General features: G+C 43.7%; 1 protein-coding gene across 1 annotated transcript; it reads right to left on the bottom strand.

Annotated features, from left to right (window-relative positions):
• Nucleotides 1–4,138: 4,138 nt before the first annotated feature.
• On the bottom strand, nt 4,139–21,524 carry LOC108931617 (ubiquitin-conjugating enzyme E2 H-like). Its single transcript, XM_018747512.2, has 7 exons — nt 21,259–21,524; nt 8,475–8,551; nt 7,880–7,954; nt 7,446–7,485; nt 7,253–7,305; nt 6,562–6,690; nt 4,139–4,639 (listed from the first exon to the last, which is right to left on the bottom strand). The coding sequence occupies exons 1-7, from the start codon at nt 21,309–21,311 to the stop codon at nt 4,515–4,517; spliced, it is 552 nt and encodes a 183-aa protein (XP_018603028.1). The 5' UTR covers nt 21,312–21,524; the 3' UTR covers nt 4,139–4,514.
• Between the last annotated feature and the right edge of the window lie 364 nt (nt 21,525–21,888).

Below are 21,888 nucleotides of genomic sequence, written 5' to 3'. Positions count from 1 at the left end.
ACTACGAGTGTCTCCACGGCCTCATGGGAGTCTTCTAACGTGAAGGATCCGGTTCAAGAACGAATGATCCTTCCAGAAACACAAGAGGTTTGGAGAGATGGACACATGGATTCAGACACAGGCGACAATGTCATCTCATTCATGGTGCTGTATCGCACTCTCACACTGCAGTACACAGCTCTTCCAGGTGCTCTCTGCTCTTATTGCAATATTACCCTTATTTTAGCTGTCACCTTTGTCTGAGGCAACTTTCAGTGTTCCATCTGTACAATAAGCAACATACGATGATTTACCCACCTACACAGCAGGGTATTCTCACTGTGTCAGCTCAGGGTAAGTACCCCGATCAAGGGTAGTGCAGCGGGAGTGGGATTCGAACCAGGAACCTTCAGATTGCAGGGCCGCAACCCCCAAACACTACACTACCTGGTCCCGCTGCGGTAGCACCACACTTAAGGATGACGACTTCTAACAAATGTTGATGATGGAGCTATGAGAAGAGTGTGACCACCCTTGGACAACGTAGTCAACCTGAAGGCGTTTTAGAAACGAGCTTCAGTTTCTCTGGATGACTGTCCGGTGTAAAACAAAGGACTAAAAACAAATTTCTTTCTTAAATTCTTCCAGTGTTTCATTTGAAACAGAACCTGGAGAGAGCACATTCTAGATTAGAGAGACTGAACTGCCGTACGCGAAGGAATTTGTTTTGACAGCGCCGATACACACGATGCAAGGGCTCAAGAGGCATTGTGTGAAGAACGGGCACAGAGCGCCTCCTAGTGGACGCAAGTGGAACTTCTAACAAGGTCGTCCAGGCTTTGACTGAAGGGGTGTTTATGTACATATAGTTATGAGGACGTCTTAAAGAATGGGAAATTTCACTTATTACTCGTGTATTTATGAGGTTAATTTATTTAATCAGTTAAGTATTAGCTTAACAAAAGTTTTCACTGTGGGAGTCTGCTAACCCTAAGGTAAGACCTCAACAGAGAAAAATCTAGTAAATGTAATCCTTTAAAGTATGTAAAAAACAAAACTTTTTAAACACACACATCCACACATATATTACACCAACAGAAGCCCACATGTATGAAGATACAGAAAAGCTTAAGGGTTTACTTTAGTGTATTTCCCTGAACTGTGCTGCCACCACGTGGCGGTTCTGAGTAACTACACTAAAATATAGCGGGACGAAATGCAGAGCTGCACGCGCTAAATTTATACAATAATTTTGCAAATTGGTGAGAAACTAAAACGTATTAAATCGCTCAAGTCAGGGAGTCCAGATGTGGATCGTTTGGATTAACATGTCCCAAGAGTTGTCACAAAGTTTTCATTTGGCCTGTTTCAAAGCTCTTTTTTATCATTTACATTGTTTCATTTTTTTTAATAATTTATATAGATATTAAGTTCAACCAAAGCACTACATTTGTTCTCTTCCTTTTCAGGAATAATAAAGAACGCTTCAGTGCAAGATTTGTACACATTTAATGTTTTTTATTAAAAAAAAAACATATTACAGTTTATTTATACACACCTATTTACGAGGTTATAGATAGAGGGCATTTGTCAACGACAAACATGCCGACTACATAATCACAATGTAAAATAATGGTAAGAAGAAAAATAACTTTGAGGTGGAAGAGGAAGAAGGGATCCAGGACAGATGTCAGTCCTTTTGACTTTCTTGTGTTGGGTTACCATGGGAACAGCCTGTTCAATAAAAGTCCCCTTCCCTCCCCAGCCAACACAGCGCAGGGCTGCTTCACTCAAAATTTCAGAGATGGCCTGCGGAAACGGTGTCCTCCGAGACCCCTGCCTTAGGGGACATGCATACTGGGGAGAGAGCCCCCCCCCTTGGAAGGTGGACTTCACTTACAAACCTTTACAGTCAGGCTGAAAGGTAGCATGTTGTGTACGGGGGTTGTGTTCACGTTAACCACGTTACATTCATAAAGGTTATGTTCCCCGTGCCCTCTGTTGCTGTTCTGCCAACCTTGTTGTGCATGAGTATCACTGAAAATATTCCAGTTACATTTCTATTTAAAGAAAAAAAAAAAAAAAGAACAGAGCAGATTGCTGATGGTCTCGCTGAGGTGCAAACAGACATGGGACCAGACACATTTACAGGTTTTATTCATTCATTTATTAACTTTACAAGGGGAGCTCGTTTTGAACTCCTTTAAAAAATATAGCACTTCTGGTCATTTAAATTTGTGAGGCTTTAAAACCAAAAACAAGTCAAATAATAACTGTCTCTCCCATGATTGCATTAGGCAGAAATGAGGGGGAAACAGAGTTGCACTCAACAGAACTGCTGGCCCCTCCGATTGTCCCGCATGGCTGCTGGGTGCCGAATGCTGGCGTGGTGCAGTGAAGTGAAGTTGCAAACCCAAGTTAGAAAATGTAATGAACATGTCCTGAAGACGTAAACAGTCACAGTCCGTCATTTGGTTTGCTTCCTTTCTTGTAATACAAAATGGCAGAGATCGGATTAAATAAACATGTAAAAACCCACCTAAAGACAACAAACTATTTAGTTTATATTTGTAAAGGTTCATCTTTCTTCAATGCATCCGGGGAGGCCTTTACAGGGAAAGTGTAAAGGACAAAGGTGTGGTCTGGCCCGGCCCACTCCACAAAACAGTGTGCAGGGCACCTCGAACCTGTGACCACGCTGGTTTCACATCAGCCACTTGACCTGATTCTCCCTACATCAGAGACCTGACTATAATATTTGGCCACAGAAACACTGAAAAATGCAGGGGGGCACAGCCAAAGGTTCACCTTATTTTGCAATATGCCATTAATAAAGTAAAGTTGAAGAATTGAGTCCCCCATCTGTCCCAGTGTGCAGTTCTTTCAGTGTCCCCAGAAACTCTGTTCAGTGGCAGAAAGCCAACATCCACCAAACTGCTCAAGCCAATTGCATAAAGAGACATAACTAGCATGGTGCATCTTTGGAGTTTTGGTTTTTTTTGTTTTTTTTAAAGTAAGCCACAGAAGAGGGTGATGTAAATCGAGAAGAATCCTCTGCTATACAAGACATGAGCTCAAACCAGTTATAACTGCAAGAAAGAGCAGCCATACTTTTTAAATGAATTCAACATCCAAAAAGCAAACAACCTCTAAGAATTTCAAACATCTAGTATTATATTTCAGCACAAGCAAAGGGCAAATTGACAAGTTCGACGAGTTAACACGGTGCCCCCACCCCACAAAGACCACGCTCCAGTGGTACGTACCGCAGTAAAGCTGTACACCTCACGCCACACCAGGCGCTCTAGCCTCCTGCCCGACAGTAGCTGGGGTCACGTCCTACAAAGTCTTCATTTACGATCATGCCACATTTCACAACAGGGTGTCCCAACGCTATGACTTTCCAGCAGATGGAAGTAAAATTAAGAGGGGATTAAAAACAGAATCTTCTTGGCTTGGCAAAGCAAACTGTAGAAATAACGCCTGGTTCTTCACCATCTACCACTCTCCTCTCCTCTCTTTATGTCAGTATTGTTAAAGGGATGTCTGCATTTCTCGAGAAGAGGGGGCAAGAGAAGCAGGGAGGTAGCGGCTCCCACCATCCTGCCCTCCCATCATCACCCTGCCCACATGTAGCACACTCCAAAGACAGCATCGCTGGCAAAATGCGTGTAACACATTTCACAGGAGAGGAGCAGCATCTGGTTCACTCTGTGGTAACATGCATCATTTGAGAGAAAGGAAAGAGGAATCTGGGTGGATGACAGCAGATGAACAACACCGGCAGCCTCCACGCTGCGCTGACATCTCACACCCACGAGCTGTGTGTAAGGCGAGCACATTAGGAGACACACACACACTATATATGATAAAGAAAGGCAAGGAGTTGGTGATGAGAACTACTTTCCGAAGAGGTGCTTTCCCCATTTTTACACTTCATCATATAAACAGCCTCTGAAAAACTCTCTCCGCAATGAGACAGCCAACAACACCGGTGTCGTTTGCTGCCCGAAAGGAGGTGACGACTGATAAAGATGCCTAAAGGCTCCTACTCAACAAGCTCATTTTGAGCAACTCTTTTAACAAAATTATTCAAAAAAGGTTGCAACTGCCAAGAAATGTCAGTGTGTGGTCCTAAAGGTCATAATTCTTGCTCCTCTTTTTTTTTTTTCTTTTTTCCTGTATGAGCCAGTGAAAAAAGGTGTGTTCCCCTTGATCGCTGTCTTGCTCGGTCACGGATGAGTACAGCACATCAGGACGCAGCGGTCACATGCATGCGGGTTGGGCAGCTGCCCCGGTGGATTGTGGGAACCCTTACACGGCACTGAGTGGGGATGGAGAGGAGAGGTGGCTGAAAGATGGCGAACATCTAGAGGGTGAGAGAAACACCAACGCTATATCCAGAAAAAAAAAAAAAAAAAAAATCTTTGTTTAGTAATAAAAAAAATTGACTTGTTTAAATATGAACATTATAGTCTGCTTCTCATGGTTAGGAAATCACGTAGTCTCTGGTTGTTCGAGGGCCTCTCCATTTACTACAATTCCATGTCCTGAGCTTCGTCTTCTGAGAAATCTGACATGGAGCTCTCCGACGAGGAGTCCCCGGCACCCTCCTCCTGCTCCTTCAGCGCTTCCTCCGTTGCATATTTCTGGATGTACTCTGCGGAAGATAAACACTGGGAGTCAGCACTGTGAGCTCAGCGAAAGCACAGGGGACAAAATGCAAATGAGGTTTAACAAGGAAAGCAGTGGGAGAAAGCAGCAGGTACCTGTAAGAGTACCTCAGCACCTTACACTGAGCAACTGACTCGCTCCTGCTGCCCGACGGCTCTGCCATCTTCATAAAGACACCCATGGGGCAGAGTGCCCCTGCCCCGAGATTTACATGTATTTATTCAGCAGACACATTTCTCCAAATCGACTTCCGATGAACACTATGTAGTGTTATCAGCCCACACACCTTATTGACCAAGGTGACTTACAATGGGTCACTCATCCATACATCAGTGGAACACACTCTCCCTCACTCGCACACTATGGGGGAACCTGACCAGCATGTCTTTGGACTGTGGGAGGAGACCAGAGCACCCGGAGGAAACCCACGCTGACACGGGGAGAACATGCACCTCGCTACATAAGATCTGAGGAGGCCAGCCAGTGGTGACAGATGAATCCCGTGCTGACAGAGGATGATGCCCATCTGCCATGACGAACGAGACGTTCCATGCTGAGCTGGGGCTCCAAGATGCCATTTAACAACATAATCATTATTACTTGTTAACTGGCTTACAATTGTTACTAAATCTAGAATGCCCAGGAGAGGTGGGCAACCACTGGCCCATGGACCCCCAGAGGCTTTTTTCTCCTTCAACCTTCAGTGGGGAGTTTCTGTTCCTTTCCCCGGTGGCCAGTAGGTATACTTGTAGCTCTATAAAAGTACTTTATTATAGCAGCCATTAGTCAACTGTCTTCTTTGTTTGTATCTGTTTTTCTTGCCTTGTGTCTGTGTTAAAGCGCTCCGTGTCACTACGTGAGAAGAGCACTCTATAAAAATAAATTGAAATTGAACCGAACGTGCAAACACCACACAGACTGAGTGGGGATCGAACCCACGTCCTCTCGCACCACCCAGGCACCGGGAGACAGCGGCGCTACTCGCTGTGCCACTGTGATGTGCCCCTTCCAGGTACAAGAATCCCACCTGACCAACACTTTCACCGAACACCCCTGCTTCAACGTACCTGGCATTCCCTCGCGTTTACGAGGACCGCAGTTGGATTTTGGATTGAGAAACTGGATTGAGACGTATACGTTAACTTATTTGCAGACACTTTTCTTCAAAGTAAAATATGGTGATTATTAAGTATTTACCCAACACCTTTATCCAAGGTGAATTACTGTGAAAGATACACTGAACTCACTGCAGTCCTTCACACATCTATACAGCACAGTAACAATATATTACACACACACACACACACACACACACACACACACACACACACACACAGATCAGCAATCAAACCCATGTCGAATCATATGGCAACTTGTTCAATGAGTGTGACTTTGTTTGCCCTGTTTTCATAGCATTTCTTCGGTCTTTACTGTTATGTTTTGTGTTTCGCACTAACAGCTGAATTAATACACAGACACTGAATAGCCTATATATGTAAGTTTGTTTGTGAGCGATTAAGTGTATATTACATCAGGGGTAGGAAAGAGCGGACACCCATATACTGTTATATGGTGTATATGGAGTATACAGGGAAACTACCGTGTTATGTTCTGTTATACAATAACTAGTATCAAATACTTCAGTAGCTGTGACCATTTTAATGGGATTTGATAGTATTTTACCCAAAATGAATGTCAGTTGTGAGGCTCAGCAACACAATAAAAGGTTCACTGCTGAAACTAATGGTAATTCCAGCTTCAAGTGATGACAGTTTGCTTTACAAATGCTTTTCCAGGAACGCATTACCCTCATAAGAAGGGGAAGACTGCATTTTACCCAAACATTTTGCAATGATTAAATAGCAGGACCAGTTATCTTGGCAATAGCCGACTTTAGGAGGGAGTCACCTTTAATTTTGTGTTTGTACTCCTCTGGCCGGTGAAGGTACATGGCCGCTGCATCTCCATTCAGGGGATCAATGGGGTTGGGGTACGCCAGCAGCTGGGGTAAGAACGACTCAAATATATTGGTGAGATCTGCGGCAGAAAAAAACCCATTTCCACTTAGAAGTCATCTTTATCAGGTGCAATGGTTACAGGTAACAGGTCCAAAATCTCAGCACAGTACATGGAATTCAACCAGGTTAATTTATTTTTTACAGCTGGAGCAGGTAATGTCAAATATACAGATAATAATAAGTAAAACAATTTGTCTCTAGCAGCCGCTATAATGCACCATGGCTCATGGGTTATAGAAATAAGGTAACATCAGCCAGATGACATGCTCCTGAATGGTCAACATCCTTACTAGCAGCTCCTGAACTCAACTGAATTCTTTTTTGCGCAATCACACAGCACTAGGGCTGCTGCAGGAAGCCAAGCTGAAGCTGAAGCTCTTTACTCCATCTGTTCTGTTAGAGGAATAGTTGGCCTGTTTTCTGACCTTCATCACCAAGACAATTGCCTCATTACTATTCACACTATGTGTAAAGATTAAAAGCAGTATAACTATCAAGGGCCAAGCATTTCACCCTTCTTGCCCCCATTCAACTTCATCAGCTCACTTGGGGCCAAGTGCTGCTCTGAGCACGTAACTCACCGTAAAGAGCTGTCCATGTCTGGTTAATGACATCTAGACACACGGTTCCCGACCTGAAACAACAACAGTGGGCAGTTGGTCAAAAGGCAGGCACCCCCAACACAGCATGAACATCACGAACCAACCACCCCATACCAACGAGGACCTGACACACGGATGCAAACTGTACAGCTGACAGTGATTTTCAACTTACGCCTCATCAATGTTGGGGTGAAAAATTTTATTCATGAATCCTGCAAGTGAAAAGACAGAAAGAAGAGTTAAACAAGGGAAGATCCTGACAAAAAGTCTTACGCTCTTGAGAACCAGGCACTTCTAAGGACTTTAGATGAACACAATACAGAATGAGACGCTAAGAGCCCTGCAGACCAGCCTTAGAGAGTACTCATCGGTACTCTTCAGTTACCCACCCACGATGTGTCAACAATAACTCGGCATGTATGCATCCAAGCAACACCATGCAGACATGCACGTATAGACAAACAGGTCACAGCTGGTTTGGCAGAAAAATGCTTTAAATATTACTGGAAAACAGACCTTCTACAGACACTTGTTGCCAACCAAAGCCAAACAGTATTGTGTACATTTCCTATGGGTTATTAAAGGCTCCCTCTCCCTGTGCAGTACCTATAGACGGGGACTTGAAGGGATACTTGTCCGGTAGGTCTACTCGCACTTTCCACACACCCCCCTCGTATGGCGCTGTGGACAAAAGGGTAAGGGCTGGTTAGAGTGGAAATGGAGCAGCTCGTTGACAGTCATCGAGCAGTTTGGGTCCTTGCAGGATCTGTCTGAAGGAACTTGATAATGAGGAAGTTACGATGTATCAACGCAACATCCCAACAGTTTCTCCTCCACAACAAGTTGTGTTGATCTGGGAAGGCAATCTGGGATACTGTGAGCAACAATCAGATGAGCTACTACTTCTTTCTTTCAAGACAAGTGTCTTATGGGAAAGCGAAGGCGAGGGGCTATTTCCTCTGGACTGCCTGGGATCCCAGTGTAAGGGTCCTGCAACCCACCCTAGAGCTCCAGAAGGCACCTCCATAGACTTTGTGTGCTTATAGCAAGGTGAAGAAACAGACAGCAAAGTTGGAACTTGTGTTTAAAAGTAGTTTTGAGTATTATTTTTTGTTTATTAATATCCAAGGTCTGACACAATTACAGAACAATTTTGTCACAGCAAAGACATATAGATCTAAAGAGGTGGAGGAATACTTACTTCCTTGTGGTCCATAAAACTTCACTACAAATTCGTTGAGTCCACTCAATATAGTGACTTCATGTTTGCTTTCAATGCTGAGCAGAGGTTAAGATGTCAAATGCTTTTTTCAACAAAAAAAAAAAAAAAAATTTTTCAAATGGTATTCAAATTTTTCATGTAAACCATGATTTATTTGGAAGTGCAGAATGAATTCCTGGAGGAATTATTTCAAAACAGGTTAAATATGCATCACAGCTGATTTAAAAATAGGAATAAGACATGACAAATGACTAAAGGAAGTGTAATTTCACAGTGATCCTGGAATTCCTGCTTTATGGACAGGTAGGCACAGGTGGAGACAGCGATCCCTGAGCACTTCATGGGCAAAAGGTCCACAAGACATTCATTTCATTACTCAATTCACACTTTTCAGTTCATGCTCATTTTAAACACTGTGAAGTGTGGTCATTTTAGATCTTTAAAAACACATCACGTGAAACAATCAGCGCCGTCTCATTTACACTAAAACCCCTCCAGGCTCCAGTGGCAGTCGGCATGCTGAAACGACCCAACACAAAGAAAGTCTCCTTTGTCGTTTGCATGGCCAACAAGTCCATTTGAATAAGAAGCCAAAATTACATTTCTCTGATGCTTTTCTCCAAAGCAACTTATAATGTTAAGCTACTGACAATAATTTACCCATTTACACAGCTGGGCAATTTTACTGGAGCAATTTCGGGTAAGTACCTTACTCAAGTACCTACTACAGCTGGAGGACAGCCTCAAACCTGAAACCTTTGCGTCCAAAGGCAACAGGTCTAACCACTACACTACTAGCTGCCTCTATATGTGAGTTTCAGGTGCTCGTGGATACACTTTCCCACAGCGGCCTCAATCGCAACACGTTATTCTCCATGTTCAGCTCCTGCCAAGAAAGCCTGAGAGGGTTTGTCCATATGGGAACCAAAGGGAAATATGAATGTAAACTAAATTCAGGAGATTTGAGCTTTGTTTCCCGAAACACAGTGTCGTGTCCATAACGCCAGCTCAGCCGACATCATCAGCTGTATTTCGGTCTGATTTCCACCCACGCAAGTGTTTATTTTGCCAGTATAAAGTGGGAATTCTAAGTGCTAGGTTTTCAGGGTAGGTCAGTTTAGTGGTGGAAACCACAGACTAAGAAGTGCAGAGCAGTGCAGAGTGGGAGCACAGGGAAAGTAAGCAAGGAGAAGCTCCTGCAGGCTGGTCACAGATGAACTTCTCAACCACTGAGATGCCAACTCCACATCTTTGAAGATTAATGAAAACCAGAACGAAGTACAAAGGGGGACACACAGCGATGGCACCAAATGAAAATCTGACAGAGCGCAACAGAAAAACAGGTACCCTTGGGCTCTCATTAACAGACTTCGGGCGTGATATTGTCGGATTTCTGTCCATTATATGGACCTTTTTTTCCTTTTGAGCATTTATTTCAAAACGTTACCCAGTAAGCCGCTGCTTGGGGTCAAAGCAAGGATGTTTTTGGTGCAAATCACGTCCCAGCCATTTGCTATGACACACAATTGTATCCACAAGCCAAAATGTCTTGTCCAGTTAAATGATGCCCATCTGGCTATTGTTGTCCTACATCTAGTGACTTAAGAGTAAACAATTTAGCGTTCAGCTCTGTATGTATACCAACTAACCAACTTCAAGAACTGCTTGTCCCGAGCGGGGTTGCAGCAAGCCGGCTGGAGCCTATCCCAGAGACATTGGCAAGGCTGAAAGGGTGGGGGGGCACACCCTGGATGGGACGCCAGTCCATCGCAAGGATCTGTATGTATACAGTGTATGTAAATGCAAAACAGGTGGATACTATGCATTTGGGTGTTTTAATCATTTTCATATGCAGCTTTGCTGGTTTGTGAACATAATTTTTCCCCCAATGAGAAATCATGGTAATTATAGTGCAGCGCAACAGTCCTTCACCCAGCAAGATAATTCACAGAAACATTTAGCCCATTTATTCATTGCAAGCCTGTAGATTTATGATTTATGCAAACTCACAAATATTTATCTTCCATTTTAAAGCATTTGTCTGGTAAGACTGAAATATACACACACACACACACACACACACACACACACACACACACACACACACATATTGTCTGAAACCGCTTGTCCCAAGTGGGGTCGCGGCAAACCGGAGCCTAACCCAGCAACACAGGGCACAAGGCTGGACAGGGAGGGGACACACCCTGGATGGGACGCCAGTCCATCGCAAGCAGGAGCGTAGCCAGAACTTTTTTTCAGGGGTGGCCAAGTAAGACCCAGTGATTTCATTGGGGTGCCCAAAAAAAAAAAAAAAAAAATCACAACTATGACATGCTGTACCAAAAGCAAATTCTACAAACAGAAATTCTATAAACTCTATAAAATTTATTACAAATGTACACAAGAAATTACAGTGGCAGTACTTAGAAATATCTGTAAAAACACTATAATATCATTTAATATTATCCTTATTCTATATTTACATTTAGATGCTTATGATGCAAATTGGGTACTGGAATTGATTTTTTTTTTTATATTGGCAGATACAACTGATGTAACCTACATATCTGGTGGGCAATGACTGACTACACAAGTGTTTTTGCTCATCTCTGATTCTGGTCTGATGTGTGTTTTGTCTGTAGAGCTTCTCCACAATCTCCCTCTCGGACTGCATCTCTGCTTCCTCCTTGTCCCTCTAAGCAACACACATTTCCCCTGCTTCTTCCTCTCCGTAGCATTCATTTCCCTGCCTCTTCATCATTTTCAGTTTTACTGGTACTAGTCCTCAGTTTGTTAAAAAAGGGAAAGTATCTTCACCTTTCTAATCCTGCTTTCTTTTTTGCACTCTAGTAGAGTTTAGACAAACACACCTATCAAGAAACACTTTTATTATTATTAAATTGAATAGCTACTTACAAAAAACCGTGACAGACTCATAATGTAAGCATGGTAGCATTATGTGCGGTAACATTATTTTTAAAAATTAGCTAGCTAGCAGCGGCAGTAACTTTAGCTAGCAGTCTATTAGCTAAGTTATGCGATATTTAATGGTAAGCTAACATTTGTTTGTCATGATGAAACATCACAGTACCTCAACTTTAACAAACTTTCACGAAATGGTAGTGAAATATAGGTAAATAACACTGATTTTACTCTCTTGATCATCGTATCTTCTTGCGCTGGACTTGACTGCAGTGAGTAAACTGAGTTTTCCCGCTCCTACTCCTCCGCGTCATACAAGTTTGAGTGGCGAAAAAAGCCACCTGTCAGTGTGGTCAGAGTGCTTTGCGGAACAGGGGTGGCCAGAGGGGTGGCTGAGCTTCAGTCAAGGGTGGCACTGGCCACCCATGGCCACCACGTAGTTACGCCCCTGGTTGCAAGGCACCCTATGCGGGACTCGAACCCCAGACCCACAAGAGAGCAGGATCCGGTCAAACCCACTGTGCCACCACGCCCCCCCCACAAGACTGAAATATTACATTTAAACACATTAAACATGTGTATTGTTGGTTCTGAAGCTTTCTCTGCATTTCAATTCATACTAAAGTCATGTTGCATAGACAAAAAATATCTACAGGCAAATTAACGGCACGTAGCATGGTACAGACACGGAGAGTCTTTTCTAAGGCAGGGTGGGCAACTAAGAATAGCTTTGGTTTTGCACAGCGCAAACAAGAAATTAACTATTTCAGGGGACAATTGCACAATTCAGCGTGGTTCCAAATGGGGACAAAGGACAGCGGATGACATGAAAACTAGCCTGGCATTCAGTAAATGGCATCAAGTGCAGAGCCAAACACGATCAGCCTCCAGAGTCAACGACTGAGCTCTGGCGCGTATTTCAACTCACACTGGGAAGCTTCAAAACGCCTCTCGTTGGTGGGGGTAACACCTCGAGCCTTTGCTTTCTGACTTTCATGTTGCTTTATGTTCTTTTTCGTCTCCCTCAGGAGGGGAGATTGTATCTAAAGCTGCACTGGGTACACCGCACAGCAACAGTTCAACGTGAAATACCAGGTCTGTGTATTGCTGGATACGCCACACCAACAGTTCATCGTTAAGGGGGTTGTACTACTCCTTTTCCACCCTTCTGTTTTTGTGCTCATTTCCCCTTTTAAGCCTTTATTTGCCTCCAGCTTCCTCTGCATGCTGCTGCTCAGAGAAAATGCTCAGCTGAAGGCTTACTGTAGATTACAGTCCTTACAATTCTGCCTTCTGCATGCTGTGGAATCTCCCACGCCCCCCGTCCTTCGTGATTGCAGCGTTCAGGGTTATAGTTAATCGTTGATCCTTCTCGCACACCAGGTGAGATTAAACACACAAAGTGGTGTTTGAGGGGGATCAACGATTAACTAAGGCAGTGGAGTTGCCCCGACGACGCACTGTGAAGGTCTGTGGACATCGGAGGGTTAAACAGCAGGTTGAACTAAGAAAGGACCCGGTGTAGGAAGCACATGGCTTTTCCACTTTGTTCACTTAAACAGGAAGTTCCTGCTATCGTCTCTGAAACCAGCTGGGCTGGGTTCAGAGCAAGAGAAAGAGGCGCACTCAGCGGTGTGTCAACACAACAAAAAGGCACGCACCAATTAAGACTCAGTGTTGGGTCGAGAAGATCAGCCTGAAGGCTGTAGGTTCACATCCCTGGTGAGCATGCCTTTAAGGAAGAAGCCTTATTTGTGTATAAACACTCATACAAGTGTAATACATCAAGCGGCAAAGCAACTCTACATGCAGGGGTCCTGCTAAGCAAATGAATAATAACAACGATGATTCATATACACCATAAGGTGGACCATGTGGCATCGCAGCCTAGCAACACTAAACCTCGCAGCCAGTGGAGAAAACAGAATCGGCAGAGTTCTCAGCACGGAGAGCAAAACGTATTTTTTTTTAAAATTTCTTGGGAGTTTCCATCCCACAGAAACCGTCCGGGCAACGGCAGGCTCCGATTCTCAAGTCCTTTTCAACAATTAAGAGGCCAGAATGACACAGAGGTTGAAGTCTTACATTAAGAGCCTTTATGTTTACAGGTTGGCCTTTCCACTGAGGAGACTCAACCACCAAAGAGAGCAAACAGATGCCAATACCCCAGTCCCCACTGGAGAACGTAAACACACAGTGGGTCTGTACACTTACAAACTCCAGTGAAACACACAGTGATGCAGTTTTCACAAGCACTTTGTCCATGATCAGAATTTATGACCAAAGCCAGGAAAACTCCAGTGTGTTCCTGGTGAAATAACATATTTCAGAAAAACTCAATTTGCTGTTTAACGGGGTCCTCCAGAAATCACTACAGCCTTTAACTGCAGCAAACGTAACTACAGCCCACATGGTGGAGAGAGTGACTCGCTGGCAGCCTCCCATCCTCTGAGCCCCTGAGAAGTAGAAAGATCTGAGTTCAAAAGACAGGAAGTACAACAGTTTCTAGCTCTGCAAGTGCAGCGTGGCATATTTCCATCAGTGTGCACAGGAGTCCATGTGAAAGCGAGAGACCGGGAAGCGGTCCTAAAAGATGCGGCTGCAGATAGGACACGTCTCCACAAATGAGTCCCCTTCTGTCTGAGCTACAGCACGTTCCCTCCACACTCCCACAGGTCCTCCATCCCCCTCCTCTGACCAACAGACACCTCGGATTAAGTTATACCCTTATTGCCACCTCTGAACGAATTTTACCCACAATGCACTAGGACCCAACAGCCGAAATCCACCAATACATGAACACTTTCAATCTCAAAAACCCTTATACCAAATAACTGGCAGCTTGATGGTGCAAATGCTGGTACCCCTTCCATCCTTAGAAGACAAATGGCTTCAAATGTGTTTTTACTCACTTTGTTTCCAAAATGCTTTGCGCAGGAAATGTCTCTTTCACAATTTAACTGAGCTGGCAGAAACTACACCGGAGACCATGTCAAACCAAGGGCATGGGGATGTGCAGAACACAATGGCTAGGAGAACTGCGTCTACGTCTTCGTCCAGCTGATCGGTCCTATTGAGAGTACGATCTCCCTAGTAGACAGACACAAACTCACAGGATGCTCTCAGGCTTTTAGCTGCCTTGCTGTGAACTCCCAGCAACAATTACTCTGCCCCCTTTAACAGGAGCTAAACATCCTTTTTAAACAGCAACACAGATGCTAAGAGTTGCCAGTAAAACAATCATTACTGCAAATCTGAGACAAACAATAAAAATCAATATAAATTAAAACGTTTACCATAAAACAAAGAACAGATGGTCACCGTTAACACACAATGGTATGCAGAGGACTGCAGAGAAAACTCATACTGATCATACTAAAATACAACCCATTTGTTCCAGCACAACCATCACACATCATCAACAACCATCATCACCTTAACAGGAGGAGGAACTGCAAATTTTTAAAAAAAAAAAAGAAAAAAAAAGAGGGATGATGTGTGCAGATGTCACAGTCTACTATGTTACTGTGGTGATGCAGATGCCATAAATCCCTTTGACATAAAGGCAAATAGGCCCAGCAGGAATTATCCTGTCATTTCACACTCATCTGTCCGCTTTTTATACACTTGCAACGTGGAAGAAATTTTGAACCATCCCAGTGCTTAATGAAAGGGTGAGACTGCAAACATGTTGTAATTCAGTTTGCGCAAACAAACCCCATAAAAAAAAGCTCTTTTATGGGATGTCTAGGAATGAAATGAGCTCAACGGAGACATTTGTGGCTGAGTACACTTGAAATTCAAGAGCAGAAAAGAGCACAAACAGAACACGTGTGGTCAGTTCCACACCAGAAGCTTCCTATAATTCCTCTTCAGTAAAGGCAGGCCAACGCACCCTTTCAATAAAGGCAAAGGGCTTATGGGATAGCTTTTCAATATACAAGCAATGTGGCCAATTCAGCCAACTAAAACATGGCCCAGGGCCACTGCACTGACAAGGCAACAGGAGTGGCCAGGCCACACCGTTTGTGTGGAGAAACAAAAGCGTTCTGGATGTCAGGTGAGACAAGCCACAATGAACAGACTGGTCCAGAAAAGCCTTACACTGGTATTCCAGGTCTAAACCTACAGCAGGACATGAGACACACACAGGTTTCTCATAGACTGCAGCTTCAAAATCACCCTAAGCTGTTCGACTTCTTAAACACACACGTTGTCGAACACGCATGCACACACTGCAGAGTGTGCAGACCACTGGTGAATGAGGTCATGCAATGACTAGATCTGCTGTTCTCTTGAAAACATAAGCCAGAGAGCTACACAAGCAATGCTGCACCTTCGCCAAGGATCCGGGGATAAGCGCGCAACTCGTATATGCTAAAACCTGCTGAATTAAGTGCAATTTACAGTCAACGAACAGGGAAGCTAATTAATTTGGACACATCACAGCGTACGGAAATGAAGGAGCTGTTTGGGAACCACCCTCCTGCAGACACCTGTCACCAAATGGCTTCTGCTAAACAAGCCTCTCGGAGGTGCTTCGTCTGCGTGTCAGCACATCGGACGGACACGGTCTGAACCCCAATGAGATGTAGGACTCAGAGCCTGGGGCAGCTGGCAGTCGCTAATGTTCAAGGCACAATTACTAATGGAATTGTATTAAAGGGTTAGCAGCCACCCCTCAAAAATCCAATGGCAGATCTATAAGGTAAAAGGGATCTGAACCTTTATACTGCTCACGTTGTTTCCGGGAGGACAGAGAAGGTATAGTAATTCACTGTGCTATACATGCTTCCCCCCACAGTATAAACAAGGTAGCCTGCTCAGTAAATAATTACTCAGTATTAGATTCTAAAGTGCTATAACATACTAACAAACCAACACGGGTATAACACAATGCAACAAAAATTTTAGTCTTTTTTTGGCATTTTCCATTCAGTTTTGTTAGATTAAACATAATTTTGGCATTAGTTCATACTATATGTCAGTTTTTAGAAAAATATTCCACATTCTTGTAATTAGTGAATTTTGGCACCAGGTTCCAAGCACCGAATACTCCAGTATCTTTTAGGATCTGATGCTTTCTGGAACGTTTAGGTACTTTCTAGAATGTTCTGATGCCTTCTGGAATCTTCCGGCGGCTGTAAAGTACCAAACTAAAACAGACATTCTAAAAGAACTAGTGGTATTTTTGTAATCAGTAAACTTTAATCACAATCGACACAAAAATCGACATAGCTAAGAACACTGAAAAATTTTGCTGCGTTGTGCAATTCATACTGACTCCAGGAAAACCTCTGCAGGAAAACAATACAGTAGGTGTTCATGAAATCTAGGGCCCATTCGGGGGCTAACTGCCTTCTCTCTTCTTCCTAGTACTAGACAGCAGAGCTTGGGTCTTCCATGACTCAACCAAGCCCACTGCACACTAATATATACAATCAGCCTCACGGGATTACACTTCAACGCCCTCAGCCGGCAGGGACAAAGACAGCATTCAGGCGGAGGCGGATCTGCACAGGGGAACACATACCTCAAAAAATAATGCAAAAACCTGTCGAGTGGCCAGGCAAAGCAGAGCTGAATAGGACCTTTCACTCGCTCAAGAGCTGTCAAGGAAAGCAGCAAACAGCCCTCACACACCAGAAGAAACCTGAGCACGGACCTAGGGAATGACCACCACAGGTATCCGAACACACACTCCAAGCTCTCTTCATTGAGAATACCATCGATCAAAATATTCACAAGCACCCGAGTGAACAGGCCATCTGCACCACAGCACCGGGTGGACAGGAATACACCAACTAAATTTTAAAAAATCCACAATGTAAACAAAGCGGCAAAGCCTTCTTCAATAACGCAGTAGTATTCATTCCCAAAGCATGCACAGTAGTCTGGCAAATAAGTGTGAGACACGAACAGACTGGAAGCAGAGGTTTTACCCTACAGTCGAATGGAGAACTGCAGGTGACTACGAGGAGCACTCTGAAAGCTGCAGTAAAAAAAAAAAAAAAAAAGAGAATTTCAGTTCCTCTACTTTAAATACAGGATGACTACAAACCATGACAATAACCCCTAAATAAAAGTAACCCTACTGCCTGGTTGCACAAGATGCTGGATGCACACAGAGGAAAGTACCACTCATCTACGTGCCTGTCTGTCTTCTCTACAAAATTCAACTAAAATATTTGCGTAACCTTACTGATAAACGGTGCATAATTCTCATCAGCCAGTGATGCACAGAATCAGACGACCACATAACAGCAGCTCAGAGAAGCAAACACTTAAAATGCTATTTTAAAAATGTGACAAATCCACAACTCAATTTACATAACCCAAATCTGAATGATTGCAGACTAATGACAGAATATGGTTATTACCCATAATTTAAACTGAGGTCATCCCAATTACACATCTTCAAAACAAGTCTATTTCATCTTGATCATGTTTTAAACATTGACATAAATATTTCATTGAGAATAAGCATTAACAATATTTTTATTGTTATCAATGGGAATGTTGACTGTACCTTTGATCAAGACAGTGAAGCCACTTTTCAGAAGAGGGTTAACAAAGTACGGCAATCACATATCAACAGGTCCAAGTAGTGTTTTAGTGTTATAACTGGGCTAATAACAGAAGACAAGTACACAACTAAAAAAAAAAAAAAACACTGATGTTTTACTATATTGTAGAGTACTGACGCTAATGGTGTGTAGAGGAAAGCAAGGGTAAAAGATGACAAGTGAGCTATACTAGGTCCCCCTATCACCGAGGGGCTCCTAAGACACAGTTCCACAGTAACACCTGGGAATATCAGCACCATGTCACCATCCAATTTGTGGGTCTGGACTGTGGTGTTCTACAGAGGTTGTGACATGTAAGCACTGCAGTGAAGCTCAAATTTCAACCCACACATTCTCTTCCTGCGCACAAGAGATTCGCCGTACTGTAGATACCATCTTTCAGGTGAAGGGAAGGATCTTGAACTCAAAGGGAAACCAGTCCTCACACACACACAGAGCTGCTCGGCATATGGGAAGGGCCACGATTTACTTAATTATCTCTTCTTTAGAAAATAACCAGTCTGACAGTGTGAGAGAAGGTAAATATCATGAAGTCACTTGTGGTATACATCACTTTTTGCAGAATACATTTCAAAATAATGTGCTTTTGTGACAGAAAAGAGAGTCTGCAAGTTAAAATATGTAACCTCTCAAATGTAATTTTTTTGAAAAGATCACCTATGAAAATGGAGAGGCAGGTAGTGCAGTATTAAGAGACACTTCCTTATACTCAGAAAGTTCCTGGTGTGAATCTCACTCTTGCCGTATTACTTGATCACAGTACACTATAATAATCACTCAGCCTGTAGCCTATCCCAGAACCAGAAGGCACAAAGCTGGAGGGGGGGGTACACCATGGATGGGACACCAGTCCATCACAGGGTAGCCACCCACACACACAAGGGGCAATTCTGCATCAGTAATTTACCTGAACAACATGTCTTTGGACTGTGGGAGGAAACCAGGGCACCCAGAGGAAACCTACACAGACACAGGGAGAACAGGCAAACTCCACACAGACTGAGCCAGATTCAAACCTGCACCTAAACAGTCCAGGCAGTGTGAAGTGGCAGCTGCACCTGCTACGCTACCGTGCCACCAATAACAACAACAACAACAATAATGCCTGGCTCTGTAAAATATAATTTAAAAAAAATGCCATAAGCTAAAACATTTAACTAAGCACAAAAAACACACACATACACGCACACCTACATAAATGTTTTCATTGCAGAGTAAAGGATCTTTCTGCAACTCTGTCACTGAACACAGTTCAGAGAAGTCCACAGGACTGGTCTCGGAATCATGACACCTCACGCAGGGGAGGGAATGTCTCCAGCTGATTCCACAGAGCAGGTGGACTAAAGCTCAGTGTGCTGCTTTGCCGATATGGTCACGCTTTGTTGTCACTGCATCAGCTGTTCCTTTAGCCCCGCCCTCTTCCCGCTTCCGGGTAGTAACAGAGCGGCCAATCAGCGCGCCGGATCTGCCTGCAGAGGGACGAAAACAAAACAACTTGTTCTCACCCCCGATGAACTTCGGGGACGAGCCCGACTGCGGCCACTTCTGTAGCGCAAAAGACTTAGTTATTGGCGGTTAACAAACTAAATGTGCTGCCATACACAAGTACACTTTCACAACACCACCACAACCCGTTCCTTCCGTGTTTATATAATCCACGTTCCAGTCAAAAATAAATGAGTACACTAACTTCTAGAGAGAGCGAATCTACTTTCAACACGCGTCGACACCACCGATAACACGGAAGCCGACTTTATAAAAACACAAAAACATGGAAAAAAAAAGCTTTCAACACCATCGACTAATAATCAGTCAGTTTTCAAACTTGGGTTTCGCACTGTAATTGGAAACTAATTATTATTAAGTAATATTAATCCCCAGACGAACCTCGCTGTGAGTTACTTAGCAGAAAACTAGGCCACATTCGATTCGAACGAAAATTCAAATAATATTCAACCCCCTCGTACGGGGCGATTCTTCAATGCACAACCTTTTATAAACATTAAAGGACTAAAGGTTCACGAACACAAGTGTTGGCCGAAGCCGCTGCAGACGAGACGTTTGTCCCGTGACGGACCGAGTGGTACACGAAGTGAACTGAGGTCGAAACTCATTTGTTCTTCGACACTGGATTAATGCGAAATAACAGGCAACCGAGTATGACTAACTAAAAGCGCAAGACAGGGGGGCCTAACCCTACCGAACGGGACTCTTTACACTCTTTTACCACGTTAGATAAACGGAGCGACGTGGAACCTAGTACACGACGTGAGCGAAACGCACTGGCCATTTCCGAACCAGAGCGGAAAGTTCCCTGTACTGTAGCTTCGCGGTAACAAGGTGTGGACGGTGCCTTCGCTCCACTTACTTCATCTAAACTGGGCACGAACGATTCCTGCTCCATGTATATGTCCATAATTAAAATAGAGCAGCACGTTCACACACAGTATCCATATGATATATATATATACACATAGTCATAGACATCATAGATACACACACACACACCATTACGAATCATTCCGCGCTACTGAGACTGAGCAGTGACAGTTTTACATAAGTCCAAATGGTAAACAAGGGTGAACTAGGTCATAAAAGACATTTACGTTTGTAAACACGGCCAGCTGAATCATTATTCTGAAGGATAAGTACATAATTTGTCGCATTACAAAGGGGAAATACTACTAGGGCCTAGTATGTATCAAACACTGTTTAAGTTACCCAGGTAAACGTAGGCGCCCAAGCTTTGAGCTACTAGTGCTCTGACCTAACATATGGCTGTCGAACGCTGTGAATACAGACGTAACCTATATTATTAAAGGCAGGAGCAAGGAATGGGAGGCACACAGTCCTGATGAAGCCTTGCTGATGCCGCGATACCTCTTCTCTACTCTACAAACAAATGAGAACAGCATGATTCCCCAGAGCTCATGTCTGAGGGCCAAAGCCTTGCAATGACCTGGTAAAACAAGCCAGCAGCTGGAGAAATGACATCAGATCAGGCACACAATCGGGCGATCACTTGACGATCCATACAAATTTCACTTTTTGTAGAAATTTAAGAAAAAGATCTTTAACATTAACCTTGCCGACATGATTTTAATCGTCTTGCACCACACGCCTCTCACCTAGAATATACCATAATTTATAAAAGGGCTGTGTACGCTTGTAGCACTGTGTCACTGTAGCTGTCATAATAACCGAGCCGATCGTTCCTGCGCGTCCGTTCCCTTGTTTATGTTGTGAAAGGATACAGTTTCACCACATCGGTGTCCATTCGCCTTTTACCCGGACTCGGAGACGACATTTTTATATTCCTCTGCACACCGATGCAGCGGTTTCCTCGGTCGCTCGCTCTGACGCTCTCCTGCTGTATTATTCGTTATTTTTCATTTGCCTGCGAAACTGCAGACTGTTTGCAATCTTTTCACGTCTCCCCCCCTCACTTTCTCTCCGCAGCAATTTGTGTCTCTCGAAGCCCCCCGTTCTCTCTCTGTCCTGAAGCTGCGATCCCTCCGCGCATGACCTCACACGAATGCGCCGGCAGGACAATAAAAACGCTGCTTACGTCAAAAGAAATCGCCAACGCTCAAGTGTAGTTTTCATGGTGTTATTTTGTCTGACCTGAGAGTTTCCGTAGACATGAGCTAAATAAAATATGATTATATCCGATATGGTAGAAACACAGAGAGAACATTTTCGCTTAAACGGAACATTGGTTTCACAATCAAGTTCATGCATTATAAGTCATATGTGTTCTATAGTTACACAACATACATGCTGTGCATTTAACAGACGCTTTCCTCCAAGCAATTTGAATTTCCAATGAACTATGTAGTGTTATCAGCCCACACACCTTATTCACCAAGGTAATTTACACTGCT

Source organism: Scleropages formosus, chromosome 2, assembly GCF_900964775.1.
Source record: "Scleropages formosus chromosome 2, fSclFor1.1, whole genome shotgun sequence".
Lineage (NCBI taxonomy): Eukaryota > Metazoa > Chordata > Actinopteri > Osteoglossiformes > Osteoglossidae > Scleropages > Scleropages formosus.
This window is presented reverse-complemented; position numbering and strand designations above follow the sequence as displayed.

Excerpts from the sequence above, each read along its gene's own strand:
- LOC108931617 (XM_018747512.2), bottom strand. The coding sequence starts at position 21,311 with ATGTCGTCTCCGAGTCCGGGTAAAAGGCGAATGGACACCGATGTGGTG. Across the intron at positions 7,955-8,474 it reads GTTTTATGGACCACAAGGAA|CGCCATACGAGGGGGGTGTG; the intron begins GTAAGTATTCCT and ends TTTTGTCCACAG. Across the intron at positions 4,640-6,561 it reads GTACAAACACAAAATTAAAG|AGTACATCCAGAAATATGCA; the intron begins GTGACTCCCTCC and ends TATCTTCCGCAG.